We start from the raw sequence: 14,319 nt of genomic DNA, 5'->3' as shown, positions 1-14,319 counted from the left end.
GAGAGGCTGAGGCAGAAGAATCGCTTCAACCTGGGAGGTGGAGGTTGCAGTGAGTGGAGATCACGCCATTGCACTCCAGCCTGGGCGACAGAGCCAGACTCCATCTCAAAAAAAAAAAAATTCTTTCCTTAGAGAGACAGGGTCTCACTCTATCCTAGAGTGTAGTGGCGCGATCATAGCTCACTCCATCCTCGAACTCCTGGGCTCCAGCAGTCCTCTTGGCTCAGTCTCATAGGTTGCTGGGATGGCAGGCACACGCTACCATGCCCAGCTAATTTTCGTGTATTTTGTAGAGTCGGAAGTCTCACTGTGTTGCCCAGACTGGTCTCAAACTGGCCTCAAGTGATCCTCCCACCTTTCCTGGCTAGCCCAGGGTAGTGCTTCTCAAACTTTTCCTCAGAAGTGCCCCTTATGGTAGAGGAGTAGGAACTCCTTGTACCCCCTAGACACCTGGGAGCTACTAAGCTATAGCTGTGCTTTCAAGTCCTACATAAATTCTCATATTGTCTTTAAAATTCATATGGAAGTTGCCTTCTGTATATTTTAAGAAATGGAATGACTTTTCAGAAAAATTGAGATATAATTCATATATCATAAAATCCCCCCTTTTAAAATCTGGTATTGTGTTGTGCAGCCATCACAACTATCTAATTTTAGAACATTTTCATTATCCAGGAAAGAAATATATGCCCATTGTATTAGTCTGTTTGGGTTGCTCTAAAGGAAGACTTAAGGGTGGGTAATTTATAAAGAAAAGAGGTTTATTTGGCTCATGGTTCTGCAGACTGTACAAAAAGCATGACATCGGCATCTGTGTCTGGTGAGGCCCTCAGGAAGCTTTTACTCATGGCAGAAGGCAAGGGGAGCTACATGTGACATGGTGACAGAAAGGAGCAAGAGAGAGAGCGTGGAGGGAGGTCCCAGACTCTTTAATAACCAGGTTTCATGTGAACTAATAGCATGTGAATTAATAGTGTGTGAACTTACTCGTTACTGCAGGGAGGGCACCCAGCCATTTGTGAGGAATCTGTCCCTATGACCCAAACACCTGCCACTTGGGTCCCACCTCCAACACTGGAGATCACATTTCAACTTGAGATTTGGAGTGGACAGATATCCAAATGATATACCCATTAGCAGTCACCCAATACCTCTTACCCACTTGCAGCTATTTTCTGTTTCTATGGATTTTGCCTACTTTATAGTTTAATATAAATGCAATCATGTAAGATATAATATGATGATGTTTTGGTCAATGACCACATATAGGAAGGTGGTCCCACAAGATTATAATACTGTATTTTTACTGTGCCTTTTCTATGTTTGGCTTTTTTTTTTTTTTTTTTTTTTTTTGAGATGGAGTCTCGCTCTGTCACCCAGGCTGGAGTGCAGGGGCGCCATCTCGGCTCACTGCAAGCTCTGCCTCCCGGATTCATGCCATTCTACTGCCTTAGCCTCCTGAGTAGCTGGGAGTACAGGCGCCTGCCACCATGCCGGGCCAATTTTTTGTATTTTTAGTAGAGACAGGGTTTCACCGTGTTAGCCAGGATGATCTCGTTCTCCTGACCTCGTGATCTGCCCGCCTCGGCCTCCCAAAGTGCTGGGATTACAGGCATGAGCCACTGCGCCTGGCCTATGTTTGGCTATGTTTAGAGACACAAATACCATGTTACAACCAGCTACAGTATTCAGTACACTGAGGGCCATAGAGGTTTGTAGCCTAAGTGCAACAGGCTATACCATTTAGCCAGGGTGTGTAGTAGGCTGTACCATCTTGGTTTGTGTAAGTACACTTTATGACGTTTGCATGGTAACAAGTTGGCTAACAACACATTTCTCAGAAGGTATCCCTGCCGTTAAGTGATGCTTGACTGTGTATAATACATAAGATATGGTATTGTATGCCTGGGCTCTTTGACCCAGTTTAATATTTTCAAGATTAATCCAGGTTGTAGCATGTGTCACTACTTCATTCCTTTCTGTGTCTGAGTAACATGTCATTGTATGGATATGCCACATTATTCATTCATCAGTTATGGACATTGGGTTATCAGAATGACTTTTGAGTAAAACTGATGCTTGAGGAAGTGTCAGCAATAGTCAGGCACAGGGGCCCATGCTTGTAATCCAAGCACTTTGGGAGGCTAACGCAGGAGGATCACTTGAGCCCAGGAGTTAAGACCAGCTTGGGCAACACTGCAAGACCCTGTATCTACCAAAAAAAAAAATGTGGTGTGGTGGCACATGCCTGTGGTCCCAGCTACTGGGAGGTGGGAGGATCATTTGAGCCCAGGAGGTTAAGGCTGCAGTGAGCTATGACTGCATCACTGCACTCCAGTCTCCAAAAAAAAAAAAAAGTGTAAGGATGTTTGTGCTGTGGTCTCACTTTCAGGTAAGCAGTGATGTGAACCAGGCTGAACAGCACAGCGTCTGTCCCTGTGTGTAACACTCCTTGGAGCCAGACCTTCAGTGGCTTTACTTCTTAGCTGTACTTTAAAACTGCTTTCTACCCATGCCCCTCAACCTTATTTTTAATAATTTCTTTTCCCTTCACAGCTATTTGCATGCAAAGAACATCATCCACAGAGACATGAAATCCAACAGTATCCTTTGGTTGTTGAGTTCATTTGACTGCTCAGTTCTAAATTTAGGGAAACAGAAGAGAGCCTTTTTATCACAAGTGGCTGTCGGTGCCAGGGGATATCTTTTTAAGGAAAGAGGAAGAGGACAGGAAAACAGAAAAGTCAGAAAATTAGTAGGCTTGGCCTGCCTCTCAGCAGCTTATGCTTCACCTGGGCTGATGAGAGCGATGTTTAGGTTAGGTTCCTTTCTGAGTTTATCTCAGCAAAAGTGATTTGGAGAGATTTCCGTAAACTTGAAATAGGTACAATTTTATCACACTATTAGTAAATTTAACCTGAGGGGGATTGGGCTTTTGTCTTATGTTTATTTCTAGTTTGTGGCCAGTGTGTGTATGTGTATCTACTTGTTATGTGGATAGCAAGTAGCTACAAGCCAGATGTTGAAAGATTTCCAAAATCATTATTTAAAATGGTCTTTCTTGACAAGGCGTGATGGCTCACACCTGTAATCCCAGCACTTAGGGAGGCTGAGGCAGGTAGATCACTTGAGGCTAGGAGTTTGAGACCAGCCTGGCCAATGTGGCGAAACCCCGTCTCTTAAATTTAAAAATTAGCTGGGTGTGGTGACATGTGCTTGTAATCCCAGCTACTCAGGAGGCTGAGGCATGAGAATCGCTTGAACCTGGGAGGCAGAGATTGCAGTGAGTTGAGATCATGCCACTGCACTCTAGCCTTGGGGATGGAGCAAGACACTGTCTCAAAAAAATAAATAAAATGATCTTTCTCAAAGGTACATAAGTGGGTTCCTCAGAAGTCACTGTTACAAGAGGAGAGGGGGTTGTTTTTATAGAAGAGTAAATGAAGAAAGGTATTTTTAATGCTGTAAGGCATGAAATTTAACAAATTTGAATCTGCCACCTTCCACTAGCCTTTCCTTGTGAAAGAAAGATGGCATTACAACCCACACTTTTCTTCTTGAGCAGTGAGAGGCATGATAGTTGTGTTGGATTATGGGACATGGCCTGTTTTAGGTACATGTCTGAGGTGTGGAATACCTTTCAATGGTGGGGTTTTTAGCAGCCAAACATTATACCATGAAAGCAGACACCACAGATTTAAGGAGGTGTGAATTCCTGGGCACCAACAGATCACAAGTCACTTTGTATGTGTTTTGTTTTTTATTTTTTTTCTCTTTTTAAATTTTTTTCCCTCACAAGTTAGACTTAAACTGTATGACTTCTTTACCCAGAAGCGAGCTGACTTCAGTTCTCATTTTGAAGTCACCAAGTGGTACCAATTCTAGTGAGGAATTTCTTATGACAACATTGAACACTCAGTAAGGGATTTGCTATTTTGTTAACCACTCAAGTTTCAGATGGTGATTTGAGGGCGGAATACAGGCAGAAACGACTGTAAGCTGTCAGCAGGCCATGCTTGGCCCTCTCGGGAGCACTGGAGTGTGGCCTCTGCACATTGTGTTAGGGTTTCAAGCACCTGTATTATGTGGAAAGGTCACAAGGCCAGGGACCCAGCACCTAGATGTGCAGATGGGAATCAGCAGCAGGGAAGAAACGCTGGCTTGCTTTTGGCTTGGGCCAAATAATCTGGCACATTGACCAATCCCTGCCTGTCTTCTGCAAGAAGGGGCATTTCAAAAGCACTTTAAAGAACTTCAGAAACCTTAGGAAATTCAGTGCAGAGGCTGTGACAGAGGGAAGGTGGAGAGATTACCATGTTATAAAGAACTTTGGGATGTTTTTCAAAATTAACTTGACCATTCTTTTGAAACCAGAGTCCTTAACAAGCATTGAGATATATTTCTCCATGAAGGCCTAACAGTGAAAATTGGAGATTTTGGTTTGGCAACAGTAAAGTCACGCTGGAGTGGTTCTCAGCAGGTTGAACAACCTACTGGCTCTGTCCTGTGGATGGTGAGAATCTGGGCTCCCACCAGCAGTCTCTGGTACAGGGCAAAGGGAATGCCCTGGGGATTTATGTGCAAACTTTTAAAGTGTTTCTGTACATTTCCCCGAAATCCACATGACCCCTAGTGACAGCCAGCCTCAGCCTCAGGGCAATTGTAGATTTTCTTGAGGAAGCTGTTGATCAGAACCACTGTGAAGCTTAGTGTGGAGAGGAGTTAATAAGCTGGGTGATAGAAGTGCTAGGTCTTGGTCCTTTAAAGACAAGGATTCCTGAGCTCTTTTACCCAGTGCCTGAGTTGTAGTCCTTTGGGGGAAAAACTATGTGGGGACTGAAGAATGGACTCATTCATAACTAATGAAAGGGACAGCCTGGACCCTAGATGTCTGTGAGGTCTGTCATATGGTGATAAATGCACTTTTGTCATATGGTGATACATGTAGGCCCCAGAGGTGATCCGAATGCAGGATAACAACCCATTCAGTTTCCAGTCGGATGTCTACTCCTATGGCATCGTATTATATGAGCTGATGACGGGGGAACTTCCTTACTCTCACATCAACAACCGAGATCAGGTGAGTCTGTGCTGGTGCTAAAGGTCCTAACGCGTGGGAGCCCTTGGGCCTCTCCCAGCCTGGGCAGCTAGAGGGTTAGGACTTGATATTTGCTGTAGTTCATTTACCCCCCATTCGCTCAGCTGTTTTCTTTCCCTTAGATCATCTTCATGGTGGGCCGAGGGTATGCCTCCCCAGATCTTAGTAAGCTATATAAGAACTGCCCCAAAGCAATGAAGAGGCTGGTAGCTGACTGTGTGAAGAAAGTAAAGGAAGAGAGGCCTCTTTTTCCCCAGGTAAGGCTCAGGGCTGCTAGAATGGTGATTAAAGCATGGATTGGTTCTTAAAGATGGCAATGTAAGGTGGGAGTATTTTGTTTTGTTTTATAGGGAGGGGACCCAGGTCCTCTACAGGATGGTTGGGGGCAGGGTACAGCCTGTGTCTTTGAGACACAGCTAATGAGAGCATGCTGGGGCTTTGTTTCAGATCCTGTCTTCCATTGAGCTGCTCCAACACTCTCTACCGAAGATCAACCGGAGCGCTTCCGAGCCATCCTTGCATCGGGCAGCCCACACTGAGGATATCAATGCTTGCACGCTGACCACGTCCCCTAGGCTGCCTGTCTTCTAGTTGACTTTGCACCTGCCCTCAGGCTGCCAGGGGAGGAAGAGAAGCCAGCAGGCACCACTTTTCTGCTCCCTTTTTCCAGAGGCAGAACACGTATTTTCAGAGAAGCTGCTGCTAAGGACCTTCTAGACTGCTCACAGGGCCTTAACTTCATGTTGCCTTCTTTTCTATTCCTTTGGGCCCTGGGAGAAGGAAGCCATTTGCAGTGCTGGTGCATCCTGCTCCCTCCCCACATCCCCCATGCTCAAGGCCCAGCCTTCTCTAGATGCGCAAGTGGATGTTGATGGTAATACAAAAAACAGGGGCCCAGCCCAGCTGTTGGCTACATGAGTATTTTGAGGAAGTAAGGTAGCAGGCAGTCCAGCCCTGATGTGGAGACACATGGGATTTTGGAAATCGGCTTCTGGAAGAATGCATGTCACAGGCGAGACTTTCTTCAGAGAGTGGTGCATCGCCAGACGTTTTGCACATAAGGCACCAAAACAGCCCAGGACTGCCGAGACTGGCCGCCCGAAGGAGCCTGCTTTGGTACTATGGAACTTTTCTTAGGGGACACATCCTCCTTTCACAGCTTCTAAGGTGTCCAGTGCATTGGGATGGTCTTCCAGGCAAGGCACTCAGCCAGTCCCCATCTCGGCCCTCTCAGGGAGCAGTCTTCCATCATGCTGAATTTTGTCTTCCAGGAGCTGCCCCTATGGGGCGGGGCCGCAGGGCCAGCCTTGTTTCTCTAACAGCCTTGTTTCTCTAGTCACATCATGTGTATACAAGGAAGCCAGGAATACAGGTTTTCTTGATGATTTGGGTTTTAATTTTGTTTTTATTGCACCTGACAAAATACAGTTATCTGATGGTCCCTCAATTTTATGTTATTTTAATAAAATAAATTAAATTTAGGTGTAATGGCTGTTACCTCCTTTTAAAGTAATTCTGAGCTCACAATTTGAACGTCCCATTTGTTCACCCTCTTCAGGAGCAGAATTCAAGAACAGGAAATGTGCCCAGAGCCTAGGCTGGGAATGAATTTGTAATTTAACCTTTGTATTCTTTGTAACCCTTTACTGAAGAGTTAAGTATAAAAATTAAGCAGAAAGTATTCTAAACTCAGCTAATAGGTTAAGTAATGCATTCTCTAAAATATTTGGTAGCTACAGCTTTTAAAAAACAAAAACAAAAATAGATGATAAATTCCAGCTTGGAACAAGCCAGTGCTAGTTCACAAGGCTGTGCTCACCCTTCAATTAAAAGCAAAATGACTACAAGACATGCCATCAGCTCTCTTCAGGGCCACTGCTGGGTCAGAATCAGAAACCTTGGGTGCCATGACATTTTTACAAAATTTCAAATCAAAGCCAGGCTTTGCAGATAATAGATCGCTTGAGTACAAACCACACATTATATTACCCTGATGGGCATGAACCCACAGGTGAGAGCAGAGGTTTGGTTCCCCTGGAGGGCCCTGACTGGAGGCCCCAGCACCAACCAGACAGGAGGGCCAGACTGCTACCCAGTACTGTACCTCCTGTTCCTTTAAGAGCCTCCCTAAGGGAGAAAAAGATGTATACTTCCACTTTGTTTGCTGCACATGTGGCAACAAGATTGCTACCCTGATTTGGGACACTTGCGAGAACTTGAAAAAAACGACCACCCTTAAAGCCCTAGAAAAAAGTTGTATGTTAACAGCTATGCTGCACTCACTTTCCATTGTGTATTCTTGAAAGCTCTGTATAAATCAAAATTTTGACCACACACTAAATGCACTAGAGAAATACACTATAGAGGAATCCTTTTATAGGGTTGAAGAATCCTTTGGTAAGAAAAATATGCTGCATTAGGGGCAGCTGCAAGTTTACTATTTCTGGGGAAGAAAAGATCAAAGATAAGAGCCAAGTTTGTTTTTTAAAGCAGTCAATCCAAACAAACAGTCTGGGTGGTTGTTACCCCTGAGGGGCTTGAGGTGTAACTGTATCAGCTATAAAAACAGCAATTCCATACACTTATTAGGTTACTTTATATCCTTCACTCTTCCCCATGGCTGTAATAATGGAGAGTGAATGAGACTAAGGCTAAGCCCAACTCCACTCAAATCCAAGCCACACACCACCTTGGCTGCAGTACAGGGAAGCTCTGCACACCCTGGCTTGGGAAAGTTTTGGCCGATGGAGCCCAAGATGCAGGGCAACCATCTACTCTTTAGGGTTCTGATGACTCCACTCCAGAAAGGTGCATGAAGAGGTCCCCGAGCTCTGTCATGTCGACATCTTCGTTGTTGGGGACATGCCGGCTTTCTCGGTTCTCGATGAAATCCCAGAGCCGCACTGAATTAAAGAACTGCAAAAACAGCCAGTGGACATGCCTGGTTACTGCCAAGAGCAACAGGAAGGCTATGTTGCTTGATCTTTCTTTTGCCTACCCCATTTCTCTGCCAGGAACAGTACCTGGAAATGCCCACAGCTGCTAAGTGTCCCCAACTAGAGATGGCTAAAGTCCTTACCCTCACAGTGCCTTGAGAACTGAGCTGCTTCCGAGGTTTTTCAGGCTCTGCTAGCCGCCCATCAGGGTAAGCATGGCGATAAAGACATTTGCTTCCAAATGGGCAGGTCCCCTTGCCTTGCTCAAAGTATTTACAGGCTTTTTTCCTGAAAAGCAGAAAGAAAAAGTCAAGCGGCTGGTGGGAAAATGTGGGGTCCAGATTGGGCCACTGCCTTCCTCTATCCTTACCCTTACGCCAGAGGCAGGTCAGCCTCACATTCTAGGTGGGGCAACTTAGGCTGGGAGGGGTTGAGTGATTTGTCTCAGGTCCCACACAGCTGGGATTCTGATTTCCAAGAAGAATAGGAAGTATCCCTACTTACCTGTAGCCTTGCAAAGGATATGAACCTGCCTGGGGACTCGCTGTGTGGAGACTGCAGTGCTCCACAGGCCCTCCGGCAGCTCCAGAGCACCTCCTGGGTCACCACAGACCTAAGCCAGGCCTGGTCACTCCTCTGGGCACTAAGGTCTGAAGCTGGGCCACTTGTCTCTGCTCAAAGTTCCCTAGGTACTCCACCAAGCCAAGTCTCCCCTTCCTCCTGGCTGCAGTGCTGTCAGGGTGACTACAGGGAAAGCAGAGGGTTTTAGCAACTGCCTAAAGCCATAGGTCTCCTTCCAGTTTTCCTGTCTTCACCCTCAGCACCAGGGCTTCTTCACGCCTTAGGTGCTTTGGACCCCTTCTCTGAACAGTGTTTTTCAATGCATAAAACACATAGGTCTAGAGCCTACAGTTACCAAACAGTTCAAAATGTTTTCCCCCTCTCTTAATTCTACCATTTTCCCCACAGACCTCTACATTAAGAACCCTGCCCGAGGAAACTCAATCAAATGAATTCCCATTTTGCTCAAATGAACTCTGGTTTATCCAATCATAAAGGACCCCAAACTGAAGTGAAAAAAAGATACCCAAGAATCCAGAGGGCCATCTCGGAGAACAGAGGAAGGGGAAAGTCACAGAAATAAAGCCAAACAACAGAAAGGGCATGCTGCTGCCAGGGGCAGCTGGGGTGTGTGACAGCGGGAGACAAGAACGGGGAAAGGGGGCTCCTGAATCCAGTGGTTTTCCATCTTGTCAGATGGGATGGCCACAGGCCAGTGGTGAAGTTCTCTGAGGACGGCTTCAGAGCAGCATAAAGAAAAGCTCCCTGGCCAGGTGTGGTGGCTCACACCTGTAATTTCAGCACTTTGGGAGGCCAAGGTGGGTGGATCACTTGAGGTCAGAAGTTCGAGACCAGCCTGGCCAACACGGCGAAACCCCATCTCTACTAAAAAGTACAAAAATTAGCTGGGCGTGCTGGCAGGCACCTGTAATCCCAGATACTCAGGAGGCTGAGGCAGGAGAATCACTTGAACCCAGGAGGTGGAGGCTGCAGTGAGCCAAGATTGTGCCACTGCACTCCAGCCTGGGCGACAGAGTGAGACTCCGTCTGGGGGAGGCGGGAAGCTCCCTTGCCAGCTGATCTGATTTGAGCACAGGTGGCTGCAGAGCAGGTGTGTGGACCGCACATCCTCCAGGCCCCTACTTGCCTGGGGTTCTGAGCAGACTTCAAATGACCGCAAGCAGTTTGCTCTCACCAGAGCCTGCCGGACAACTCCAGGGCATCCTGGCACACTGGCTATGAACTCCATCAGGTCAAACACGTTATGCGCTGGTTCCCTACTCTCGCAAGAATATTACTCTTTTTCCTCCCCCAGGCTTATCTGGTCACCAAGGCTAAATAAAAGCCTCCAGTTCACTGACTCACTCTGTGTTCTCGGCTCTCACACCCAACTGTGTTCATTCTGTTTACAGATCACTTCCCAATCTCTCCTTCCTTTGGGTTCCCACACTGTGGAAGCCTCTGGGGCCTGCCTACCAGGGCCACTTCCTCACTGGCCTCCCTCCCACTCCACCAGTTTACACCTTGTTGAGAGTACCACAGAGGAGCTTCCCAACCTTTTTTTTCTTTAAAGAGATGAGGTCTCCCTATGTCTCCCCTGGCTGGTCTCAAACCCCTGCCCTCCTCAGCCTCCCAAAGTGCTTGTATTACAGGCATAAGCCACTGCACCTGGCCCCAACCTGTTCTTACAGACCATGGTCACACTGGGATTCAAGTGTTGCTTAGATTCCAGTCTGTGTGTAGGTCCCACCACATCCTTCTACACACCTGCTTCAATGCCAGGAGCCATTCCCAGTGTCCCCCAGATACAAAACCTTCTGTGCCCATGTCCTTTCGTCACTTCCCCTGCACAGGTGCTTCCTGCTTCACTGTTCAGGTTCCCATGCTGCTTCCCCTGACAGCCCCTGGTGGACCCAAGTGCTTTCTCTGTTGTGACATATGGTCCCTCATGAAGAAATGGTCACTAGCAAACCTGTATCATAATTGCCCTTTTGCAGTTTCCCATGAAGTTGTCTTACTTGGCTGGGCGCGGTGGCTCACACCTGTAATCCTAGCACTTTGGGAGGCTGAGGTGGGTGGATCACCTGAGGTCAGGAGTTCAAGACCAGCCTGGGCAACATGGTAAAACCCCATCCCTACTAAAAAAATACAAAAATTAGCTGGGTGTGGTGGCGCACACCTGTAATCCCAGCTACTCAGGAGGCTGGGGCAGAAGAATCACTTGAACCCTGGAGGCGGAGGTTGCAGTGAGCTGAGATCACGCCATTGCACTCCAGCCTGGGTGACAGGGTGAGACTCAAAAAAAGAGATATTGTCTTACTAATCTCTACATCCCCCAGTGGTGCTTAGCTGGAAGGTGCCTGACCCACAGTGAGTACTCAGTAAATGTCTGTGGACTGCAAAACACACAGTCATCAAAGGAAAGCAAACAAGGAAAGATCCAAATAGCAATAACAATTTCCAGACTGCTTTTCAGCAGAGCCCCCTTCTACAGGCTGGGACCCCTCTGCTTGCCACGCCTGCCCTCTTGTGGACACACAGGAAGATTGTATGAGGAAAAAAAAAAAAAAAATCAAGCTTTAGTAAACTGATATGCAACATAAAGGAACCATAAAAAAGGTAACGTATAGTTTCACTTTTAGTATGACAAGTAAACTTCTACCATACCCAACCCTCCTGCAGATAAGTCTTAATACAAATATTTCAAAAAGACCTGAAGGCACTGGAGAATGAACAACTGCAGTTAGATTCTTGGGAGGAGTAAACGCAAAGAATAGCAATGGCAAACGCTAAGTTACCTTTATAAAGGTAGCTTTTGTGGTTCACTTCTGTAATCCCAGCACTTTGGGAGGCCGAGGCAGGCGGATTGCCTGAGCTCCAGAGTTCAAGACCAGCCTGGGCAACATGGTGAAACCCTGTCTCTACTAAAATACAAAAATTAGCCAGGTGTGGCAGCATGTGCCTGTAGTCTCACCTTCTCAGGAGGCTGAGGCAGAAGTGCTTGAACCCGGAAGGCGGAGGTGTCAGTGAGCTGACAGCCATGCACTCCAGCCTGGGCTACAGAGCAAGACTCCGTCTCCAAAGAAAGAAAGAAGTAGCTTTTATCCTGGAGCAGGCCAAAATCACAACCACTTGGGGTGACTAAAACTCCAAGGGGAAATCCAATCTTTCTGGCCTGAAGAACTAAAAGACAAGAGTTCAAGGTAATCGCAGCCATTGGAAAGTGAGGAAACAATCCCACAAAGTAAGGGGCCTGTGAAAGAGTGCTCAAAGGCTGTGTATAAACTCTGCCCAAATCTGACTAACTCCTGAACCACACAGGAATGCGACAAACTCAACCACGAATGCAAAACCAGAACTGAGATCTCAACTGCTACCTGGATTTGAGTTCAAACAATTTACCTACCTGTTAAAAACATCAACACTTGGCCGGGCGCAGTGGCTCACGCCTATAATCCCAGCACTTTGGGAGGCCGAGGTGGGCGGATCACCTGAGGCCAGGAGTTCAAGACCAGCCAGGCTAACATGGTGAAACCCCATTTCTACTAAAAGTACAAAAAATTAGGCGCAGTGGCACATGTCTGTAATCCCTGCTACTCAGGAGGCTGAGGCAGCAGAATCGCTTGAACCTGGGAGGCAGAGGATGCAGTGAGCCGAGATTACACCACTGCACTCCAGCTTGGGCAAGAAGAGTGCAACTCTGTCTCAAAAAAAAAAAAAAATCAACACTTTACAGATATTCTGTAACAGAATCCTAAGTCTCTCTACAATGTAATATTTACAATGTCAAGGATAAAATCTAAAATTACTAGATATATGAAGAATCAGGAAAATGTGATCCATTCTTAAAAGACAACAGAGGTCAACTTCAAGAAGACAAAGATTTCAAAGTAGCTACTACAACTATGCTCAAAGAGATGAAAAGAAAACAAAGGTTGAAAAAGAATGAACATCCCGGCCGGGCACGGTGGCTCAAGCCTGTAATCCCAGCACTTTGGGAGGCCGAGACGGGCGGATCACGAGGTCAGGAGATCGAGACCATCCTGGCTAACATGGTGAAACCTGGTCTCTACTAAAAAATACAAAAAACTAGCCAGGCGAGGTGGCGGGTACCTGTAGTCCCAGCTACTCGGGAGGCTGAGGCGGGAGAATGGCGTAAACCCGGGAGGCGGAGCTTGCAGGGAGCTGAGATCCGGCCACTGCACTCCAGCCCGGATGACAGAGCGAGACTCCGTCTCAAAAAAAAAAAAAAAAAAAAAAAAAAAAAGAAAAGAATGAACATCCCCAGAGATCTATGGACAATATAAAAAAATCTACCATAAATGGAAGTAGAGTCCCAGCAGGAAAAGAAAAAACAAGATAGAAAAAAAGTTAATGAAACAACAGCTAAAATTTCCCTAATCTTGGGGAGTGACACATAGAGAAAAACTACTCCTCAGCAAAATGTCAACATGCTGACAACCAGGATAAAGAGGAAAACTTGAGGCCGGGCACGGTGGCTCACGCCTGTAATCCCAGCACTTTGGGAGGCTGAGGCAGGAGGATCACTTGAGTCTAGGAGTTCAAGACCAGCCTGGGCTACATGGCAAAACCTTGTCTCTACAAAAAAAAAAAAAAGAAAGAAAAAAAATTAGCTGGGCATGGTGGTGCACAGTACTGGCGGTCCCAGCTACTCAAGAGGCTCCTGCTTGAGCCCAGGAGGCTGAGGCTACAGTGAGCTGAGAGTGCACCGCTGCACTCCAGCTTGGGCAACAAAGTGAGACCCTATCTCACCGAAACAAAAACAAAAACAAAAAAACACCAAAACTAAACAGGTCCACATCACCATGTCCTTGCTCATTGCTACATCCCAGAGCCCAGCATGGTGCCCGAGAGAAGGAAGAGAGGAAGAGGCCCCTAAGACCACACTCCTGGGAGGGAGAACAAGGACACAGGCTGACAGCAGAGCCAGGCAGGCAGCAAGGGCACGTCGAAACTCAAAGCACTTACCCCATCCCCTGTTTGAAAGCTTCAATCAACTCGTTCTTTTTATTCTGATCTTCCACCCAATACACACTTGGAATTACAAACTCTGATATCACACGGCATTCTGGACAAGACCTGAAATAAGAATTAGATTACTAAGGGAGAAGTCATGTTATGAAGCCTGGGCACACTCTCTGCTAAACCTCTTGCTCAACTGCCTGACCACTACAGGCACTTCCTTCACCGGAAATTCCAAAAGATGAAATCATAATCATCCAAGAACCTTATTTACTATTTAATAAACAGGGTTTCCCAATGAGAACACATGGACACATGTTGGGGAACATCACACACCGGGGCCTGTCGGTGCAGGGGCAAGGGAAGGGAGAGCATCAGCACAAATAGCTAATGCATGTGGGGCTGAAAACCTAGGTGACAGGTTGAGAGGTGCAGACAACCACCTTGGCACATGGATACCCATGTAACAAAGCTACACATTCTGCACATGTATCCCAGAACTTAAAGCAAAAACAATACATATCTATATCTATATCTGTATCTATATCTAGGGTTTCCTCGACAAAAAAGACAGATGAAATAAGAACCCTCATACATGGCTGGTGAGAATGTAAAATGGTGCAGAGAATGCAAAATCTGAACAGAGTCTGGCAGATTCTCCAACAGTTTAATGTAGTGTTATTATTACCATAAAACCTAGCAATTCCACGCCTAGGTGTATACCCAAGAGAAATGAAAACA

The 14,319-nt window shown here is 46.5% G+C and overlaps 2 protein-coding genes across 6 annotated transcripts in view; one reads left to right on the top strand and one right to left on the bottom strand.

Annotated features, from left to right (window-relative positions):
• RAF1 (Raf-1 proto-oncogene, serine/threonine kinase) overlaps positions 1–6,586 on the top strand; it is an 85,262-nt gene extending 78,676 nt beyond the window's left edge. For 3 of the 4 annotated variants that reach the window (XM_010377297.2, XM_030928043.1, XM_030928042.1), the window contains 5 exons: positions 2,557–2,603; positions 4,395–4,513; positions 4,949–5,080; positions 5,221–5,355; positions 5,546–6,579. In XM_010377297.2, the coding sequence (XP_010375599.2) occupies positions 2,557–2,603; positions 4,395–4,513; positions 4,949–5,080; positions 5,221–5,355; positions 5,546–5,689 (577 nt within the window). In that variant the 3' untranslated portion in view covers positions 5,690–6,579. Of the gene's footprint in view, positions 1–2,556; positions 2,604–4,394; positions 4,514–4,948; positions 5,081–5,220; positions 5,356–5,545 lie in introns of all 4 variants that reach the window. The other variant, XM_010377298.2, reaches the window with a different exon arrangement.
• Positions 6,472–14,319, bottom strand: part of MKRN2 (makorin ring finger protein 2) — a 27,723-nt gene continuing 19,875 nt past the window's right edge. Inside the window, exons 6-8 of one of the 2 annotated variants that reach the window (XM_010377300.1) lie at positions 13,585–13,695; positions 8,178–8,322; positions 6,472–8,014 (exon numbers count right to left, since the gene is read on the bottom strand). In XM_010377300.1, the coding sequence (XP_010375602.1) occupies positions 7,877–8,014; positions 8,178–8,322; positions 13,585–13,695 (394 nt within the window). In that variant the 3' untranslated portion in view covers positions 6,472–7,876. Of the gene's footprint in view, positions 8,015–8,177; positions 8,323–11,578; positions 11,779–13,584; positions 13,696–14,319 lie in introns of those variants that run through there. The other variant, XM_030928044.1, reaches the window with a different exon arrangement.

The sequence above is a fragment of the Rhinopithecus roxellana genome, chromosome 1 (genome assembly GCF_007565055.1).
Source record: "Rhinopithecus roxellana isolate Shanxi Qingling chromosome 1, ASM756505v1, whole genome shotgun sequence".
NCBI lineage: Eukaryota > Metazoa > Chordata > Mammalia > Primates > Cercopithecidae > Rhinopithecus > Rhinopithecus roxellana.
This window is presented reverse-complemented; position numbering and strand designations above follow the sequence as displayed.